This window comes from Copadichromis virginalis, linkage group LG3 (genome assembly GCF_057382275.1).
Source record: "Copadichromis virginalis isolate Kocher_CV1m ecotype Utaka linkage group LG3, C_Virginalis_male_GT1.1, whole genome shotgun sequence".
Lineage (NCBI taxonomy): Eukaryota > Metazoa > Chordata > Actinopteri > Cichliformes > Cichlidae > Copadichromis > Copadichromis virginalis.
The window spans coordinates 2,688,491-2,707,500 of record NC_140620.1 but is presented as its reverse complement, the minus strand read 5'-3'; the positions used below and the strand labels follow the sequence as shown (position 1 = coordinate 2,707,500).

General features: G+C 44.2%; 1 protein-coding gene across 1 annotated transcript; it reads right to left on the bottom strand.

Annotated features, from left to right (window-relative positions):
- Positions 1-813: 813 nt before the first annotated feature.
- LOC146712294 (E3 ubiquitin-protein ligase TRIM21-like) lies at positions 814-18,801 on the bottom strand. Its single transcript, XM_085452016.1, has 2 exons — positions 18,144-18,801; positions 814-3,591 (listed from the first exon to the last, which is right to left on the bottom strand). Exon 2 carries the CDS (start codon positions 3,580-3,582, stop codon positions 1,924-1,926), a length of 1,659 nt encoding a protein of 552 aa, XP_085308142.1. The 5' UTR covers positions 3,583-3,591; positions 18,144-18,801; the 3' UTR covers positions 814-1,923.
- Positions 18,802-19,010: the final 209 nt, after the last annotated feature.

Here is a 19,010-nt window from a genome sequence, read left to right as displayed (position 1 = left end):
TCAGTTTGTAACTCTCAGTGACGCAGCAGTGTTTGTTTGACTTTAGGACCTGAAGAAGACGGCTGATGTTTCTTGGGGCTTCTTTGTCTGTAGGTTTTCTTACTGAAGCTTTCACACGGTAACATCCATCAAACATTTCAAGCACTGCATCTTTTCATGGAGACGGAGTTTTGGACCCAGATTATTGGCCCGGAATCTACGGTGAGTGTAGACACTGTAGACTTGGGCCGATAGGAACGCTGAATCCCACTGTAGACGACCAATCGTCTGGTCGATGGAAGATACGTCACGAAAACAACAACACGCAGCGGAACAGCGAAGAAGCCGGTGTTCCAGATTAACTGGTGTTGCAGATTAACTGGCGTTGGTCGAACAGATGTGTGGTAGACTTGCTTTTCAGGAGCCGCTACCGACAAAACAGCAAATAAACACCAAATGTGTCATCTGTGACACTTGTGAGGTTACCTCAAACACACTCCGTCAGTCTTCATGCTGTTGAACAGCAAAATGTTTTAAAATGTCGTGAGTTTACCTGGTGATATTCTCATGCGTGACGTGATCGCGAAAACAGCAAACAATTAACACTACGCCGATCCTGTTCACAGGACAGCAAGAGTAAATCTTGTCTTCATTATCGTTCCCCTCGTATGTTTTATTTCTCCGATTTCAGCGTTTCTGCTTCACAATTAAAGTGTGCAGTTTACTTTGTGTGCAGTCAAAATGGAGTCGAGTCAACCAGCACCACCTCCGGCCAAGTGCCTTTTCCGATTCATTTTGATGTGCTGAGAATAAATAACCAATACTCAGAGCAGGTCCAGTCAAAAACAAATATTTATTACGCACATATGTGGTAGATCCACCCGACACCACCCAAAGTGCAGTCTGGTAGATCTCAAAGAGGAAATACACAGCTAACTTCCCCCCTCTAAGGCACCTCACTTACAGTCTCAACACTCTTTCACCCCAAGCTGTTTCCTGTTATTCTCTCTTAGCAGCATAAAAATAGGCGATGTCCTGTGCAACTCTGCACAAAGCTTCCTGTTCTGCACAGTTTCAGTCTGGCTAAATAACTTAACCCTCTACAGCATAGCATTGCCCTGAGGCAACAAACCACATTTTCATGCCTTACACTGGCCCTTCAAAAAAAGACAACACTTTTTTTTTGTCAAATAATGCAACCAGACACATCTCTTTCCAATAAAAATGATGAGTTGAAGGTGGGGTGACTTTCATTTTTTTTTTTGGGGGGGGGGGGGGGGGGGGGGAAGGACCCCTTTCTGCAAGCTGCACTACATGAGAGACATCTCCATTAGGAGGCAAGATAAAGATCACTATTTTACATGTTTATAGTGAAATAAATGTATATTAAAATATACTTGTATGTGCATGAATATGTTAAGAAGCATATTTGATTGTTTGTTCTACTTTTTAAAATTTACTTATACAATAAAACTGTTCATTTTCATTCGTTGCCTCAAGGCAACATTGCGCAGTTAGCCCAATTTTTTTCAGGCAATATAATGCATTTTCTTTTTTTTTTTTTTCTAACCTTTATTTAACCAGGAAAAGTCCCATTGAGATTAAAAACCTCTTTTGCAAGGGAGTCCTGGCCAAGAGGCATATGTGTGTAGAGATGTGTTTGTGTGCATTTATATGATCATAGTCAATGTTTTTTACTTTACAATAAAGCTCACTGTCCTCACTTTCTGAGCACAGAAAATGCACATTCCCTTTATTGTTGCAGTTTCAGAAAATGAAAGAACCAGTAAACTTCTTAAGAGCTCATCTACTTTTTGGAGTTTCTGGGTTCATGTTTAGCTGTTTGGATAGCTAGTCAGACTTCTAGCTAGGTCAATTCAGACACTGTAGAGTATTTACACTCAATATGTTCATTTCTTCCCTTCAATAAAAATCAATCATTCATCAAATAAAATCAGTCGTTGATGTCGTTTGATTGACAGGACAGATGATCAGAGGTGCAGAGTTTTTACCACAATAACTTAGACTTGGACAGAAGAATGGGTGGAGTTTGTGAGTGAAGGAGCAGCCAGTAAAGGAGTACATCAGAGCTGCAGCACCTACATCATAAAAAGAGACCAGACCCTCCTCATAATCCACAAACACCCCCACCTTCTCAGGACCAGGAAGAAGAAAGAGACGGACTGGAGGGTCAGCACATGCTATGTACTCATTTCCATTTCTCAGCACTACAGTCCAGAAACCATTCTGAGGACTCAGTGTGATTTTTCCCTTCCTGTTGATCGACTCTCTGGCCACTCCTAAATCCCATTTAGTCTTTCCTTTAACCTGAACCTCAAAGTAAAATCTGCCTAAAGAGAAACTCTGCTCTCCTAAAACAATAGGACAGTAAGAAAATCTCTCTGAGTTGTCTGGAAGGTTCTTCCTCACATCACCACAGTACACTTGTTTTCCATCATCAGACAGGATTAGATTAGTTTGTGCTGTATCAGGATCCAGAGTCACATCCACTGCATACTGTTGGACCCTCTGCAGCTCAGCCTCAAACAAGTCATTCATATATTTCCAGACTGTCTCGTCCAGCTGAGCCACAGCTCTCACCACAGTCCCCTCATATGATGGTGGATGAACTCTGACCTCTGTCCAGTCCTTGCTGGGTGGAGCTTTCAGGGAGGAGAAGCTTTGGAGGAGGTGGAGGTGGTCTTCAGAGCATGAGAGCTGCTCCACCTCAGAGCTTCTCTCCATCAGCTCAGAGATTTCCTGTTCCAGATCTTTGATGAGACCTTCAGCCTGTTTCTCTGTAGCTTCCTGTTTGTCTTCGATCTCCTTCATGAACTTTTTCAGGCGTCTCTCAACAGACTCCATCAGAGCCGTGAAGACCTGAACACCTTCTGCTTTCTGTCTGTCTGCAGCATCTTTACTCATCTTCACCGACTCTGTGATCTCCTGAATCTTCAGTCGCCTCTTCTGGATCATCTGCTGAATCTCAGCCTCTGTCTTCTCCAGCTCTGCCTTCTTTCCTTCATATTCTTCTCTCAGAGGAACAAACTCGTGGTTCTTGTGGTCTAAAACAGAGCAGAGCGTGCAGACACATGTCTGGTCGGTCTTACAGAACAGCTCCAGGAGTTTATCGTGCTTCGTGCACATCCTGCCTTCCAGGTTCTCCACAACATCAATCAGCTGATGTCTTTTCAGAGCTTCCTTTTTCTGATGAGGCTCCAGGTGAGTCTGACAGTAGGAGGTCTGACACACCAGGCAGGACTTCAGGGCCTTCAGTCTGGTTCCAGTGCAGAAGTCACAGGGAACTTCTCCTGGTTTGGCAGCTTGTTGCTCTGAGCTGCTGCTGCTGGCTTTCTGCTGAGCTTCACGTCTGAACTGAGCAACCACCTCAGAGATGAAGGTGTTGACCCTCAGCTGAGGTCTAATGTTGAAAGTCTCATTACACATGGGACACTTACAGCTCTGATTCATGTCCCAGTGCTGACTGATGCAGGTTTTGCAGAAGTTGTGTCCACATGGTGTAGAGACTGGATCAGTGAACACATCCAGACAGATGGAGCACAGAAACTGATCTTCAGATCGCAGATTGCCGGCAGCAGACATGTCTGCACTCTGAGGGAGAAAGAAAAGAAACACATTTCATTCAAAATTCAATTTAAATTTCATCTTTTAAAAGAGAGAAACAAGCATCAATAGTCTAAGAAGCTTGGAAAGAAAAGCGAACAGACTTCTATAAGTTTTAAGAAGTTTTAGGTTTCTTTAAGTTTAGTCACAAACTCAGGATAAGGAAGAAGATGACCTTTTCCATTCACTTGATGCGATACATCATTAATATTATTCTGGATCCATTTCTCATAAAACATTGATTTATTTTTGTCTTTAAAACATTTGTTTGTCCAAATCAAAGATTTATGCTTGTAGAGAAGAAGCCTTTGATAAAGCCACCATCATCTATGTTTGTGTCTGATGACATGTTTGATCCAGTTTACCTTGAATATCTAAGCTGATGTATGGAACTTTAACCTATTTAAACCCTTGATTATCAGGATGATTTAGTAAACATCTGTTTAAATACTGAGATTTATTTTTCCACACAAAGTTATAAAGTGCAGCATCGACTGTTTTTTGAATGATTTAGGAACATCTATGACTTTTACAGGATACACTAAGTGAGATAAGTCCTCTGTTTTAGATAAAAGGATTCTACCTTTCAGTGATTGATCGCTCAGGAGCCACAGATCAAATCTATATTTGTCATTTTTGGAATTAAATGTTAAAAATGAGAGATAACCCTCTGAGACTGACATTCCCAAATAAGTCACTTGTTGTTTGACAGGAATACCTTTGATTTCTTTATGGACACAAGCCTATCTGAACAGGACACATTTTATGTTTAAAGTCAGACCTGATACTTCAGAAAAAGCATTAATGCAGTTCATCATTTTTGATCTGAACTCATCTTTAATGAAGACAGCTGTATCGCACAGTTACGGTGTAACCTTGGTTCTCTTAGTGAGAGACTATCTCTCCACACCGTTACATATTCCATATGTACGGGGTAACTCTGTAAGACAACCAGTGAGCAGACAGTGCAACCGAACTGCCGTGAAGATGCCGGGAGTCAATGACAACGCACCCTAGTCAGGGCTTCGTAGACGCAAAGGCCGAGCCAGGGGGTGGAGGCAGCAGTCTGCAGACGCCAGACTGGCCCGAACCGGTCGTGCAGGACGCAGGACCGCAGGTGATTGGCCGCTCAAGGTCTATGAAGGACCACAAGAGCCACGCGCATCGAAATAAAAAATTCTGTGCTTAATTAATGAATTGTAGAATAAAACCTGCATTTGTAAATTCATTTTTGAATTCAAATTTAATAAACTGATTTTTAAAATGCTTTTTAAGTCTTCATTTCAAAAAACATTTTCGAATTCCACTTTAATAAACTGCATTTAAAAAACCTTTTTTGAATTGCACCTTAATAAACTGCAGTTCAAAATCCATTTCCCTCTCCTGTTCGCTCAGGAATTAACATGTGGATTAGCATTTGGATTAGCAGTTGGATTAACAACTTCATTTTAAAAATCCTGCTCCTATTCAAATTAGCCACACCGTGGGATGTAAGGAGCTCTCTGATTGGTTGGTCAGACACAGGCTGTCTGCCAGCTTGGATTTTTCTAGCTCATAGCTTCGCCCTGCTACAAATTGTGTGTGCTTGTACAAAGGCCGTTCAGCCTCGGGATTTACACTCGGCTCGACACGGATAAGTTTAGAATGAAGGGACCCTGCAGCGAAACGGAGAGCTCAACATCTGACTGAGTGCCTGTTTTCACAGTCTGACCACCTGTTTAATGGTGAACAACAACTGGTGCAACAGTGCGAACGTTGTTCCTCTCACACGCTCCTGCACACCAAATCTGGAACTACTGTCCATCATGTGTCGTCCCTTTTATCTACCTCGGGAATTTACATCGGTCATTATAAGTGCCGTTTATATTCCACCACAAGCGGACACGGCCACCGCCTTATGCGAGCTGCATGAGGCACTCACACAGCACCAGACACAACACCGGGACGCTGCGCTTATTGTGACGGGGGACTTTAATAGCGCCAACCTCAAACGCGCAGCGCCGAACTTTTATCAACACATCACCTGCCCCACCAGGGGTGAAAGGACACTGGACCACTGCTACACTACGGTCAAGGACGGCTACAAGGCACAATCCCGCCCTCCGTTTGGCAAATCTGATCACGCCGCCATCTTCCTCATGCCAAAATACAAACAAAGGCTGAAACAGGAAGTTCCGGTTCAGAGGAAGGTCGCGCGCTGGACGGATCAATCAGTGGCCGCGGCCACTGATTGATCCGTCCAGCGCGTTACAGGACGCACTCGATGACGCAGACTGGGGCATGTTCAGAAACAGCTCCGATGATGATGTCAACGTGTTTACGGAAGCGGTTGTGGGATTCATGGGGAAACTAGCGGATGATACCGTGGAGACAAAGACTATCACAACGTTTCCCAACCAGAAGCCGTGGGTGGATAAAACCATCCGCGACGCTCTGAGATCCCGCACCGCTGCCTACAACACGGGACTCACGACGGGGGACATGGACCCGTACAAAGCCGCGTCATATAACGTGCGGAGGGCGGTAAATCAGAATCAGAATCAGAATACTTTATTGATCCCTGGGGGAAATTATTTTTTGTTACAGTGCTCCATTTTAAACCAACATTAAGACAAGACAGACAATACGCTAACTAAGAATAGTACAATATATACATATATATACATACATACATACATAAGTCACTTATAAATAAATATTTGGAAAAGAAACATGTGTAGTTCTAGCAGCAAACAGTGTGTTAAGTGGATGCGTTGTACAGGGAGATGGCCACAGGCAGGAATGATTTCCTGTGTCGTTCAGTGGTGCTTTTCGGTAATCTCAGTCTCTCACTGAACGAGCTCCTGTGACTGACCAACATGTCATGGAGTGGGTGGGAGGTGTTATCCAACATTGTCTTTATCTTGGACAGCATCTGCCTCTCCGACACCACCTTGAGGGAGTCCAGCTCCATCCCCACAACATTGCTGGCCTTACGGATTAGTTTATTAAGTCTGTTGGCATCTGCGACCCTCAGCCTGCTCCCCCAGCATGCAACAGCATAGAGGATCGCACTGGCCACCACAGACTCATAGAAAATCCTCAGCATTTTCTGGCAGATGTTGAAGGACCTCAGTCGCCTCAAAAAATAGAGACGACTCTGGCCCTTCCTGTAAAGTGCTGTGGTGTTTTTAGCCCAGTCCAGTTTATTGTCAATGTGTACTCCAAGGTATTTATAGTCCTCCACAATGTCAACACTGACCCCCTGGATTGAAACAGGGGTCAAGTGTTTCCTGGTCTTCCTGAAGTCCACGATCAGTTCCTTGGTCTTTGCCACGTTGAGCTGCAGATGATTCTGCTCACACCACGTGACAAAGGAGTCGACCACAGCCCGGTACTCTGTCTCATCATCCCTGCTGATGCATCCAACCACCGCAGAGTCATCAGAAAACTTCTGAAGATGGCAGGTCTCTGTGCAGTGGCTGAAGTCTGTGGTGTAGAGGGTGAAGAGGAAGGGGGAGAGGACAGTCCCCTGTGGTGCCCCTGTGTTGCTAATCACCTTGTCAGACACACACTGTGGGAGACGTACATATTGTGGTCTTCCTGTCAGGTAATCAACAATCCAGGACACCAGAGAAGCATCCACCTGCATCGCTGCTAACTTATCACCCAGGAGGGTCGGCCTGATGGTGTTGAAAGCACTGGAAAAGTCAATAAACATGACCCTCACAGTGCTCGCCGGCTGGTCCAGATGGGTGTAGACACGATTGAGCAGGTAGATGATGGCGTCCTCTGTTCCGAGACGAGGCTGATAAGCGAACTGAAGGGGATCCAGATGTGGTCTTACTATGGGTCGCAGCTGGTCCAGGATGAGCCTTTCCAGGGTCTTCATGATGTGGGAGGTCAGTGCCACGGGCCTGTAATCCTGGGGGCCACTGGGACGAGGCGTCTTTGGTACAGGGACGAGGCATGATGTCTTCCACATCACCGGGACCCTCTGCAGACTCAGACTCAGCATAAACAGTTTATGAAAGACTCCACACAGCTGGGGGGCACAGGCCTTGAGGACAAGGGGACTCACTCCGTCTGGTCCAGCAGACTTGCCTGAGTGAAGTCTCCTCATTTGCATCTCAACCTGGTATTGAGTGAAGGTGATGGGTGGGGGAGGGGTGTCAGGAATCTCACAGGAGGCAACATGTGAAGAGAGAGGCTGGCACAGTGGTGTGGCTCTGGATTCCAGGCTGACTGCAGGTGAGGTTGTGGGGGTGGGAGCAGACACTGTGGTGTCGAATCTATTGAAAAACAGATTCAACTCGTCGGCTCTATTCTCACCTCCCTCAGCTCCCCTGCTGTTGGTTGGCCTGAATCCAGTGATGGTCTTCATGCCCCTCCACACCTCTCTCATGCTGTTCTGCTGGAGTTTCCACTCCAGCTTCCTCCTGTAATTGTCCTTAGCCTCTCTGATCTTGTCCTTTAGTAACACCTGGACCTTCCTCACCTCCTCTTTGTTGCCCCCTCTGAAAGCCCTCTTCTTGTTGTTGAGGAGGGCTTTGATGTCCTTAGTCACCCACGGCTTGTTATTTGGGTAACAATGAACAGTCTGAGCTGGAACAATGGAGTCGGTGCAGAAAGTTATGTAGTCTGTGATACACTCAGTAAGCCCATTGATGTCCTCGGCGTGAGGCTCACAGAGTGTTTCCCAGTCGGTCACCTCGAAACAGCCCTGTAGTTCCGCTATTGCCTCCTCTGACCACCTCCTAACAGTCCTGGTGGTCACAGGTTCCCTCCTCACAATTGGCACATAGCGGGGGGTGAGGTGAATCAGGTTATGATCTGACCTACCAAGTGGGGGGAGGGAGGAGGAGCTGTATGCATCCTTGACGTTAGCATACAGTAAGTCTAAAGTTTTCTCTCCCCTGGTGGGACAGTCCACATATTGTTTGAATGTTGGTAGTGTATTGTCCAGTGATACATGGTTGAAGTCACCCGAGATCACAATAAAGGCACTCGGGTGCTGAGTCTGTAGCCGAGCTATGGCAGAGTGGATAGTGTCACATGCAGCTGTGGGGTTAGCAGAGGGGGGAACATAAACAGCCACCAAGATGACGTGAGAGAATTCCCTGGGTAAATAATACGGCCTGAGTCCAACAGCACACAGTTCAGTGTCCGGGCAACAAATCCTTTCTTTGATTGTTATGTTGGCAGGGTTACACCACCGGTTGTTAACTAAAACAGCAAGCCCACCTCCTTTACGCTTACCGCTAGCGATGCTGTCCCTAAAAGAGGCGAAGCAGCGCTACGGGAGGTAACTAGAGTCACAACTCCAACAGAGTGACTCTAGGAGCCTGTGGCGGGGACTAAGGACAATAACGGACTATAAAGCACCAACAACCGGTATGACGAACGCGGCCGTGACTCTGGCAGACGAGCTGAACACTTTCTATGCTCGCTTCGAGGCTGCAGCTAAGGACTCCAACGATGCTAGTGCTAGCGGCGCTAACGGCTGCAGACAGGAAGATACTGCCAGCACCGGAAACGTGCTCGTCATCTCCGAGCATGAAGTAAGGAGAGCCTTCAAGAGAGTGAACACCAGGAAAGCAGCAGGACCAGACGGCATCCCAGGTCGTATCCTCAGAGACTGCGCATACCAGCTAGCTCCTGTGTTCACGGAGATATTCAACATCTCTTTATCTCAGTCGGTGATCCCCACATGCTTCAAAGAGTCTGAAGGAAATTGCCTTCCCGGGTTTCCTCCGTGGCGTGAGCGATAAGCAGAGTTCTGTCCTTTCCTTCTAAGATTCCTAATTATTTAAAGTAACACTCAGGTATGCCATTCAGCGTGTTAGTACGAGCTCGGGAGCAGCTTGGGAGAACAAGAAAACAGAGACTGCTTTAGGTTGCCTTCCCAATCGACTCAAAGGTTTATTTGATACACAGCAGTTTATATAGATGAAAAAAAAGGTTCGTGTGTCAGCTTTCCCAGTTCAAACCGGTACAGACTAAATAAGGAAACGTCTTCCTGCCTTCTGAGCAAAGTATCCCTTGTGTAGTTTATCAGTTCAGCTATAATTTATGATCATCCCAGCAAAATACACTCCTAGACATAAAATACAGAGTTCTTTCATTAGTGAATTCTGAAACAAACCACCTAGCCTTTAACGAGCCTTTTCCAGGAGATAAAGAAAAGGGAGGATGGGAGTAGGGAAGTGGTCTCATCTCTGTGGTGTTTTCGACCTTGGGGGACCAGCTTGTAAGTCTTACACATCAATTCTTGGGTCAGAGAGAAAAATAACTAAAACAAAGGGGCCTTATTGAATGACAGAGTTTTCCTGCATAATGTCACTATAAAACAATATCCAGTAAATGCTACCATGGTACTAAAATACCTAACAGAGTCCATCATTGTTCCTGTCCCGAAGAAACCCGATGGTGATTTTCCGTTTTTATGGGCCGATGGGTTTTTTTTGTTTTTTTTTCGTAACGGTGTAAAAACTGAAATGTGGTGGATTGGCCAGATGCTGGGAGATGTGTAAAAATAACTCAGTTGTTTGGTGGTGGCTATGGCGGAGCGTCCACAGATTCAGTAACATTAGCAAGTGGTGGAGGCCAGCGGGTGAGGCTGAAGGAGGAGAGACCCGAGGCGGCCGCCCGTCCGAGTGTCAGGTGAACTGAACTTCAGGTAAGAAGTTATGAGATACAGTCTATCTGGGTCAGATATAAACCAAGTTTAGGTGGAGTTTATATTCGTTATGCTGACTTTTTAGTCAGTTACAATAACTCGTACTGCGTGCTAGCTAGCATGACGGAGTTTCTATACAGCTGGGTGGGTGCTATGATGTTACTGATAGTGAACTTTATTTTATTCATAAGGTTAATTATTAGAGTTGCCAACCGGAAAAAATGGAATCGTCCCGTATTGAGAGAAAATATTACGCGTTTCGTATTGAGCTGAGAAGGAACACAGTTTGTCCCGGACTTCAGCTAGAATAGAAAAAGACACAAAGCTGGAGTTATTCTGTGTCTTTGCTGCACAGCTGCCTCTTCTTCTCTCATTCTCCCCCCTCCCTCTCCTGTTTCTACTTCAATCATGAAAACTGATCAATGATCAGCTTTTCTCTCTTGTTTGTTTATCGCCCACTTTGCGCCAGAAAGAGGAAACCAGCGGATGTCGCGCTAAACAACAGCAGCACGTTTAAGCTTGATCAGCTGTTGTTAGAATTTATTTAATATTAATTTCTAGTATCAGCTGATGTTTGCTGGAGCCACAGCTGTAAAGCTGCTGGTCATGATGTCGGTTTGGATATGTGGTGAGAGGGAAACATGAAGATGAAACCAGGAGATGTCCTTACTGGATCATCAGAGCTGTGATGGAGAAACAGGTTTACCTTTTAGGTGACATGAATGAGTTGAAGTTATGAACTGTTTCTGAGAGACAAATAACACCAGGATCCTTTTCTACGTAGCTTACAGCTGGTAACTGTGCAGGGGCGTGTCTAGAAAGTTTTGCCAGGGGGCCAGGCAGGGCATTAACAGGGAAATACTTTTCTTTCTTATTCTCATTTAAAACGTCTAGCTTTTAATAGAAAGGAAGTGCACTTTATTGATCCCCGTGGGGAAATTCCTCTCTGCATTTAACCCATTCACTCAGTGAACCAGTGGGAAGCCATTGGGCACCCAGGGAGCAGTGTGTAGGGACGGTACCTTGCTCAGGGGTACCTCAGGGTAGCTGTTCAAGGGAATCGAACCCCCGCCCTTCCGATCATGGGGCCACCACTCTACCTACTGAGCTATCCCTGCCCCAATAAGTAATTATCTGAATCTTACATCCAAAGTTTTTATCTGATATAAAATGTACATCATACATCATACATATACCAACAAGACAGTGTACATCACTGTCACAACAGCCTTCGTTTTCATTCAAAGGCTTTATGGCTTTTCCTATAATAACTGGTGGGCCGGTCTCTAGTCAAAATGCCTGGGCCGATTTTTTGTCCCAGTCCAGCCCTGATGTGTGGTAAAGACAGAGGTGGGTCGAGTATCCAAAAATTGTACTCAAGTAAGAGTAGCATTACTTTAAAATATTATTACTCAAGTAAAAGTGAAAAGTAGTCGTCAAAAAAGTTACTCAAGTAAGAGTAAAAAAGTACTTGGCGAAAAGACTACTCAAGTAGTGAGTAACTGTTTGAAATGTCCGATTTATTTTATAAATAAATGCTATCAGACAAATAAAAATAAATAAATGTACAAATTTTAGTATTTTCAAAAGGAATAAATGTAAAAACATCAACAAAAATAAGGCACAACAATTCTAATTTCCAGACTTCATTTTTTCACAACATAAAGCTTTTTTCACCAAAACCTGCAGTAAATAATATAAATATATAAACAGTGCAAACAATTTCCAGTGACAAGATATGCTGTAAACTTTATATTCATTTCTGCTCCAAATGGCACAGCAGCCTCAGGTAAAAACATTAGCATGAGGCAACTTTAACATATGTTCATACAAGGCAGCTCAGTTTACCATAAATTGTATGGGTTTGCATTTATTTCTGCATATTTAGCAATGCAGGGAGAGCTGTATTGACTTTGATCGACAGCTTCTTGATGTGAGGAACGCCATGCAATAGATCCACACCTCCAGTGAATGGACATGAAAGGTACCTCTCCAGCCCTGCTTCTGGCTTTCCTGACCCCATGGATCCATCATCTTCGTCGGTTAGGCCGCTGTTTGTGCTGGCCTCATCCAGCTCTGAGTCTAGGTGATGTCTGATGAAGTTGAGACCTGTGGAAAGATGTAAGGTTTTCAAAAGAATTAGGTCTGGTCATTATAGTGCTGTATACACTGCCAAGCTGCAGATGTTTGTTTGGAGCTAGCCTCCAAAAGCTGGCCATACACATACACAAAAAATATTGTGTCTGTGTGAGTGAAAGACAGAGAGGGAGAGCCAGAGACAGATTTTGTATGATAAGCTTCATGTTACGGACTAGAGATGGCACGATACCACTTTTTTATGTCCGATACCGATACCGATATCATAAATTTGGATATCTGCCGATACCGATATGAATCCGATATAGTGTTTTTTAATCAACAAAACTGTTTTTTAAATATCTTGCTGCATTTTGTATAAGTTCATACTCAAGTTTAAAACAACAACTACACTAAAGCTATTCTGTTATACCTGTATGCAAAAAAAAATATTTCATAGTTCAGCAATACTGATCAATCTAATAAACTTAAACCTACACCATCCTCCCTATTCTGGTATTTTAAAGAGTACTTAGCATAAATATTAAGCAACCTAACTAATAGGGTTCCAACTCCCAGCAACAACAAAAATAAATAAATAAAAAATAGGGAACCACCCCTCACGCTCCACCTCATGATGCTTAATCGACGTAATCAACCTTAATTTGATGCAGTGTGAAAAAAAATGCACAGAAATCAATTATTTTTCAAGAAATATTAAATAGATTCAACATCTTTCTTCAACAAAATTGCAGACTGCACAGATGGTACCTTCCCAAAGGGAAAAAGTACTATAGCTTACTAGGGTATATATATTAGACTTAATAGTCACTATATACAGTAATTGACTTCTATTCCTTTTACATCAAATTAAAACTTTGGGTGTCAGATAATTATTTATTAAAAGCTCGACATTTTAAATGAGAATAAGAAAGAAAAGTATGTCTTTGTGCCCCCTTTTCCCTGTTAATGCCCTATCGGCCCCCCTGGCTAAACTTTGCTAGATCCGCCCCTGCACAGTTACCAGCGTCAGCTACGTAGAAAAAGATCCTCGAGTAGAAAGTAATATTAAATACATTCTAACAACAGCTGATCAAGCTTAAACGTGCTGCTGTTGTTCAGCCGCTGGTTTCCTCTTTCTGGTGCAAAGTGGGCCAAAAACAAACAAGAGAGACGGACTCGCGACAGAAAAGCCGATCAGCTGATCGTTAAGCAGTTTCATGATTGAAGTAGCAGCAGGAGAGGCAGTCGCTCCATATATCGCTTGTTAAGCTTAACGCAGGAATGCTTTACATTCAGAGATGGACTTACACACTTGCTTTACTTCTCTCGGGATAACTTTGTCGGAGATGAAATGCTGGGTTGCTAGCGAAGCTCCACATGCTATCCAGACCACCACAGGTCCCGCATGCCACAGCCGCTCTATCACGTGATGCATACTGCTCTGACGTGCTAATGTTCTGAGGTGAGTTACGGCGTGTTGCAAGTTTTGTGAGGTGCTTTCGTGATATTTAATGGATCGGATTACATTTTTTATTTTTCTCCGATATCCGATCCAGTAATTTAGGTCAGTATCGGACCGATACCGATACGTAATATCGGATCGGTCCATCTCTATTACGGACGCACAGTTTGAGCACTCAGGTCACATCAGAGCATCAGGCCGTATAGTGTGAGACCTGCATCGTGACCTATGAACTTCTAACCCCTGAGATTCAATTGTACAGTTTGAGCAGGAGCTGAATAACGTGACTGAAAAAAATCCCACAGTGTTTGCCCAGCTTAATGTAGACTGTTTAAACTAAACAAGCTGCTGCTTCACATAATAAACCCTGTCAGCCGCAGTATTGCTTCTGTTTTAACAGTTAAAGCAGTAGAGACGAGCTGTTTGCATGTGCGTGGAACTCTAGCGTCATTAACCAGGCTAGCTGTTAGCTTATAGCTCACGCTAGCTAACCAGCGAGCCGTTAAAAGACAGCTGAAGCTGCACAAAACACCCACAACCTTATCTCACTACAACGTAGCGCCGAAAATATGACTCGTAGCTCGAGCTCGACACAGCTGCTGTAACATCAGACTGACATCCAGCAAACCACAGCTAACAGATATTTAGAGAAAACTTACCGTTTCCTCAGGTTACACGAGTTGAGTTGTTTCACGCTGAAAAGTTGTTGTTTTGGCTCTCACTGAAGACACCGACGCTGAAGACATAGCTGTTCTTTTGTGCTGCTTTTAAGAGAAACATTCTTAGTATATGAGGCCAAGGGTGTTCATCCTCTTCAGCTCTAGCGTAGACAACTGGCTCTTCTTTCCGTGTGTCCGCTACTTTGAAACGCTTGGGCCGCTCTGCCCGCCACAGTTTCAAACTGGTCATGTGACTGCATGGCCACATCTGATTGGTGAAAAAGTTACCGGAAACTCCACTGGCGGCATGTTATCTAATGTGTTAAACTAATTTTTTTTTTAAAAAAGTAACGAGTCGAATTTTGCAAATGTAGCAGAGTAAAAGTACAGTTTCTTCTTCACAAATGTACTCAAGTAAAAGTAAAAAGTATCGTGCAAAAAAGGAACTTTAAAAGTACATTTTTTTCAAAAACTTACTCAAGTAAATGTAACGGAGTAAATGTAACTCGTTACTACCCACCTCTGGGTAAAGACAGATAATGAAATGTAATTATTAATACAATATACATCATGAGAAACAAAAGCTGAAATTGATTCATTTTAGTACTTTTCTCTGTATGCTCTGTGATCATAAAGGCCTTAAATTCTGTGATATATACTGTAAATGGTTTTCACAGAGGTCTTAAAGTAGTTAAATCACTGCTGATAGTCTGGTTGTTTATATTTTCACGTTTTTGTGTCAGTAGGGCTGTTTGATGATGATTTGGACTCCTCTGGGAGATGAGGACACACCCACATCTGTTCCATACTGCAGCCATGGATGGTGTTACGGCTCTGAGGCAGTGGTGTGGCTAATTTGAATAGCAGCAGGATTTTTTAAATGAAGTTGTTAATCAAAATGCTAATTCACATGTTAATCCCTGAGCGAACAGGTAAGGGAAATGTTTTTTGAAATGACGTTTATTAAAGTGGAATTGGAAAATGTCTTTTGAAATGAAGTTTATCGCTCAACCGATGATGCCATCTCCACTGCACTCCACTCAGCACTCACACACCTGGACAAAAAAGACTCATATGTTCGAATGCTGTTCATAGATTTCAGTTCAGCATTCAACACTATAATCCCCCAACAGCTCACTCAAAAACTGGTCCAGCTGGGGCTCAACACCTCACTGTGCAACTGGCTGTTGGATTTCCTCACCGGAAGACCTCAAGCAGTACGGGTCGGCAGTAATACATCCAGCACCATCATTTTAAACACGGGGGCCCCGCAGGGATGTGTGCTGAGCCCCCTCCTCTTCACTCTGCTGACCCATGACTGCACTCCATCACACAGCTCCAACCTCTTCATCAAGTTTGCGGACGACACAACGGTGGTGGGTCTCATTAGCAACAGGGATGAGACCGACTACAGAAGTGAGGTGAGACGCCTGGCCACGTGGTGTGCTGACAACAATCTCTCTCTGAACGTGGAGAAGACGAAGGAGATTGTCGTGGACTTCAGGAGAATGCACACCCAACATGCTCCTCTGACCATTGACGGAGCGTCTGTGGAGAGAGTGAGCAGCACCAAGTTCTTGGGTGTGCACATCACAGAGGATCTCTCCTGGACGTACAACACCACAGCACTGGCCAAGAAATCACAGCAGCGTCTCTTCTTTCTCCGCAAACTAAGAAGAGCAGGAGCACCAGCCCCCATCATGTACACTTTCTACAGAGGCACCATCGAGAGCATCCTGTCGAGCTGCATCACTGTGTGGTTTGGAGCCTGCAATGCGTCCTGTCATAGAACCCTCCAACGCATAGTGAGAGCTGCAGAGAGGATCATTGGTGTCTCTCTCCCCTCCCTCCAGGACATTTACAGCACCCGTCTCACTAAAAAAGCCCTTTGCATAGCGGCTGATCCCACGCACCCAATGCAAAGCTTCTTCAAGCTGCTGCCGTCGGGGAGGAGACTGCGGAGTCTCCAGGCCAGGACCAGCAGACTGAAGGACAGCTTCATCCATCAGGCTGTCAGGAAGCTTAACTCCCTCCCGATTCTGCCCCCTCTCCCCTCTCTCCTCCACGGTCTCACTGAACTCTGTCACACACACACACACAAACACACACACACACGCACTCACTGGCCTGCTCCAGTCACTTTGTGGAGCATTGGACTGCCATTACCTCATAAGACTCTGTTGTTACACTATCTCTTACCGTATACTACTACATCTCCATTTGCACTATTTGCCTATTTTGCACCACTATGCCTCCTTACTTGAATATTGTATATTGTATATTGTATATTGTATATTGCATAGCTTTTTTTTTGTTATACATAAAACTGTATTGTATTTATTTAAACTTTTACTTTTTAATTATTTTATTTGCATTTTTCTAATCACTAGGGTTTGAGAGTAACGCAATTTCTATTCTCTGTATGTCCTGTACATGTGGCAGAATTGACAATTAAAGTTGACTTGACTTGACTTGACAGATGGCCCCGCCCCTCCCTGAGCCTGGTTCTGCCGGAGGTTTCTTCCTGTTAAAAGGGAGTTTTTCCTTCCCACTGTTGCCAAAGTGCTGCTCATAGGGGGTCATATGATTGTTGGGTTTTTCTCTCTATCTACTGTACAGTATAAAGCGCCTCGAGGCGACTGTTGTTGTGATTTGGCGCTATATAAATAAAATTGAATTGAATTAAATAGCGCTTTTCTACTCTGCCTGAGCACTCAAAGCGCTTTATACAACTAATTCACTCACTCAAACCCATTCACACAAGCACTTCTTCTAAGCTCCTAAGTGCTCTATCTAAGATTCATACACATTCACACTCCGATGGATGCATCGGAGAGCAACATGTGGTTAGTAGTTTGCTCAAGGTTATTTGGCATGCAGAATGGAGCAGCCTGGGATCGAACGACCGACCTTCTGGGTAGTGGCTGACCTGCTCTGATACCTCAGCTACAGCCACCCACTTCAAAAACACTTCTTAGAATGACAATCAGGTTTTAGCTCATTACAGTTCTGTACAGTTACAGAAGGATACAAATAATTATCAGTCAAACTGTTTGTTGAAATAATCCCATCCGATAACACGTGAGAACAATAGATGTGTCACATTCTTTTTGTTATGATGATTTGTGATATGAGGTTCAGTTCTACGGTGGTGATCGCAGGGTGTGCACAGGTCAAGTGCCACTATGACCCTCCAGAAAATAACGAGGACAGGGGATGATCGTTCAGCTCTTTAATGGCAGATTTAGTGTGGGTGTGGGTATGTGTGTGTGTGTGGTTCTACAAACAGAATGGAAAACAGAACACAAATTACAATCAAATTATAGACAACAATAATCACCATATAACATATTACAGCCACATACTTGTCTTATAGGCCCTAATACTAAGCTGGCGGCTTTTACTTATAGTCTGAACCATATTTGACAACAAAGAAAATAAACATCTTCCCATCACTTAACTCTTGTGCCCCACTCACTTATGATGCCAACTAAAGAAGGCAAATACACATAACAAATCCCCAACTCAAACCAAACTCAGTTTGGCCTAGGCGAACTTAGCTTAGCTTAGCCCGCTTAGCTTAGCGATAACTTAGCTTATAGAAAATGTACAAACAGAGGACGTCCAGAGCAATAAAACATACAGGCTATCCTTCTTACACAAGAAATATCCTGTAACTCACCAGTCTTATGGACGCACACTCTCATTGAACCCACATAAACTGCTCCCGAGCATAACTTGTGATTCACACTGCCTTCATGAACACCATTTTCCATCCCAGTCAAAACATTACTCACAAAACGGCCGCGCCCTCTAGTGGCGAGGCAGAAAACTGCATCACAGTCCTGCCTTCAGAACACTTTTGTAACCCACAAACTGAACGGTCACTCTCATTTTTCACATTTTCACTAAACTAAATTTTATTTTATCTAGTTGGTTGTAGCGGAGGCGGAGTCAGTTGGATCCGCTCTCCCTGCCCAGCGACGCAGGGGAAACTAATTCTGTCAGGGATACCCACCTTGGCACAAGACTGCCCATGGTCTTTCCACACTCACCACAGTAAATGCAGTGCATCATGTTGTCAGTGTTACTGTATCTTAGCCAGAGAAACTGGTCAAGCCACTTTCTTTTCTCATTACCCACAGCTACATCCACTTCCATCAGGCCCAGGCTACTCACCTCTCTCTATCCGCCTGCACTTTCAAATGCGCCCACACACAGGAACATATGGACCACAGCCAATCACAGAGGTGACTATCTCTGATTGGTTTAGACCACGAAATGGGCATAATGTGTGTCTGTTGGTGACCACTCGGACACTTTCAGAGACTTTTTCTTTTACTCGAATGGCTGGTCGCACCAGTAAAACCTAGGATTTTTTTTTAGTCGCACCATTGAGAAATGAGGTGGCGCTCTAGAGCCCTGAACAGAGTGAAGATTTGTGTAGAAACAGGAAGTGTGATCAGCTGCACTCACCACTGTTGCTGAGAGGAACCTGATGGACTCCAGTGAATCTTCTTTTAGAGACAAACAGGACTCGACTGCAGCT

What these genes read in the sequence shown, in the direction of transcription:
- LOC146712294 (XM_085452016.1), bottom strand. Translation starts at nt 3,582, where the DNA reads ATGTCTGCTGCCGGCAATCTGCGATCTGAAGATCAGTTTCTGTGCTCC.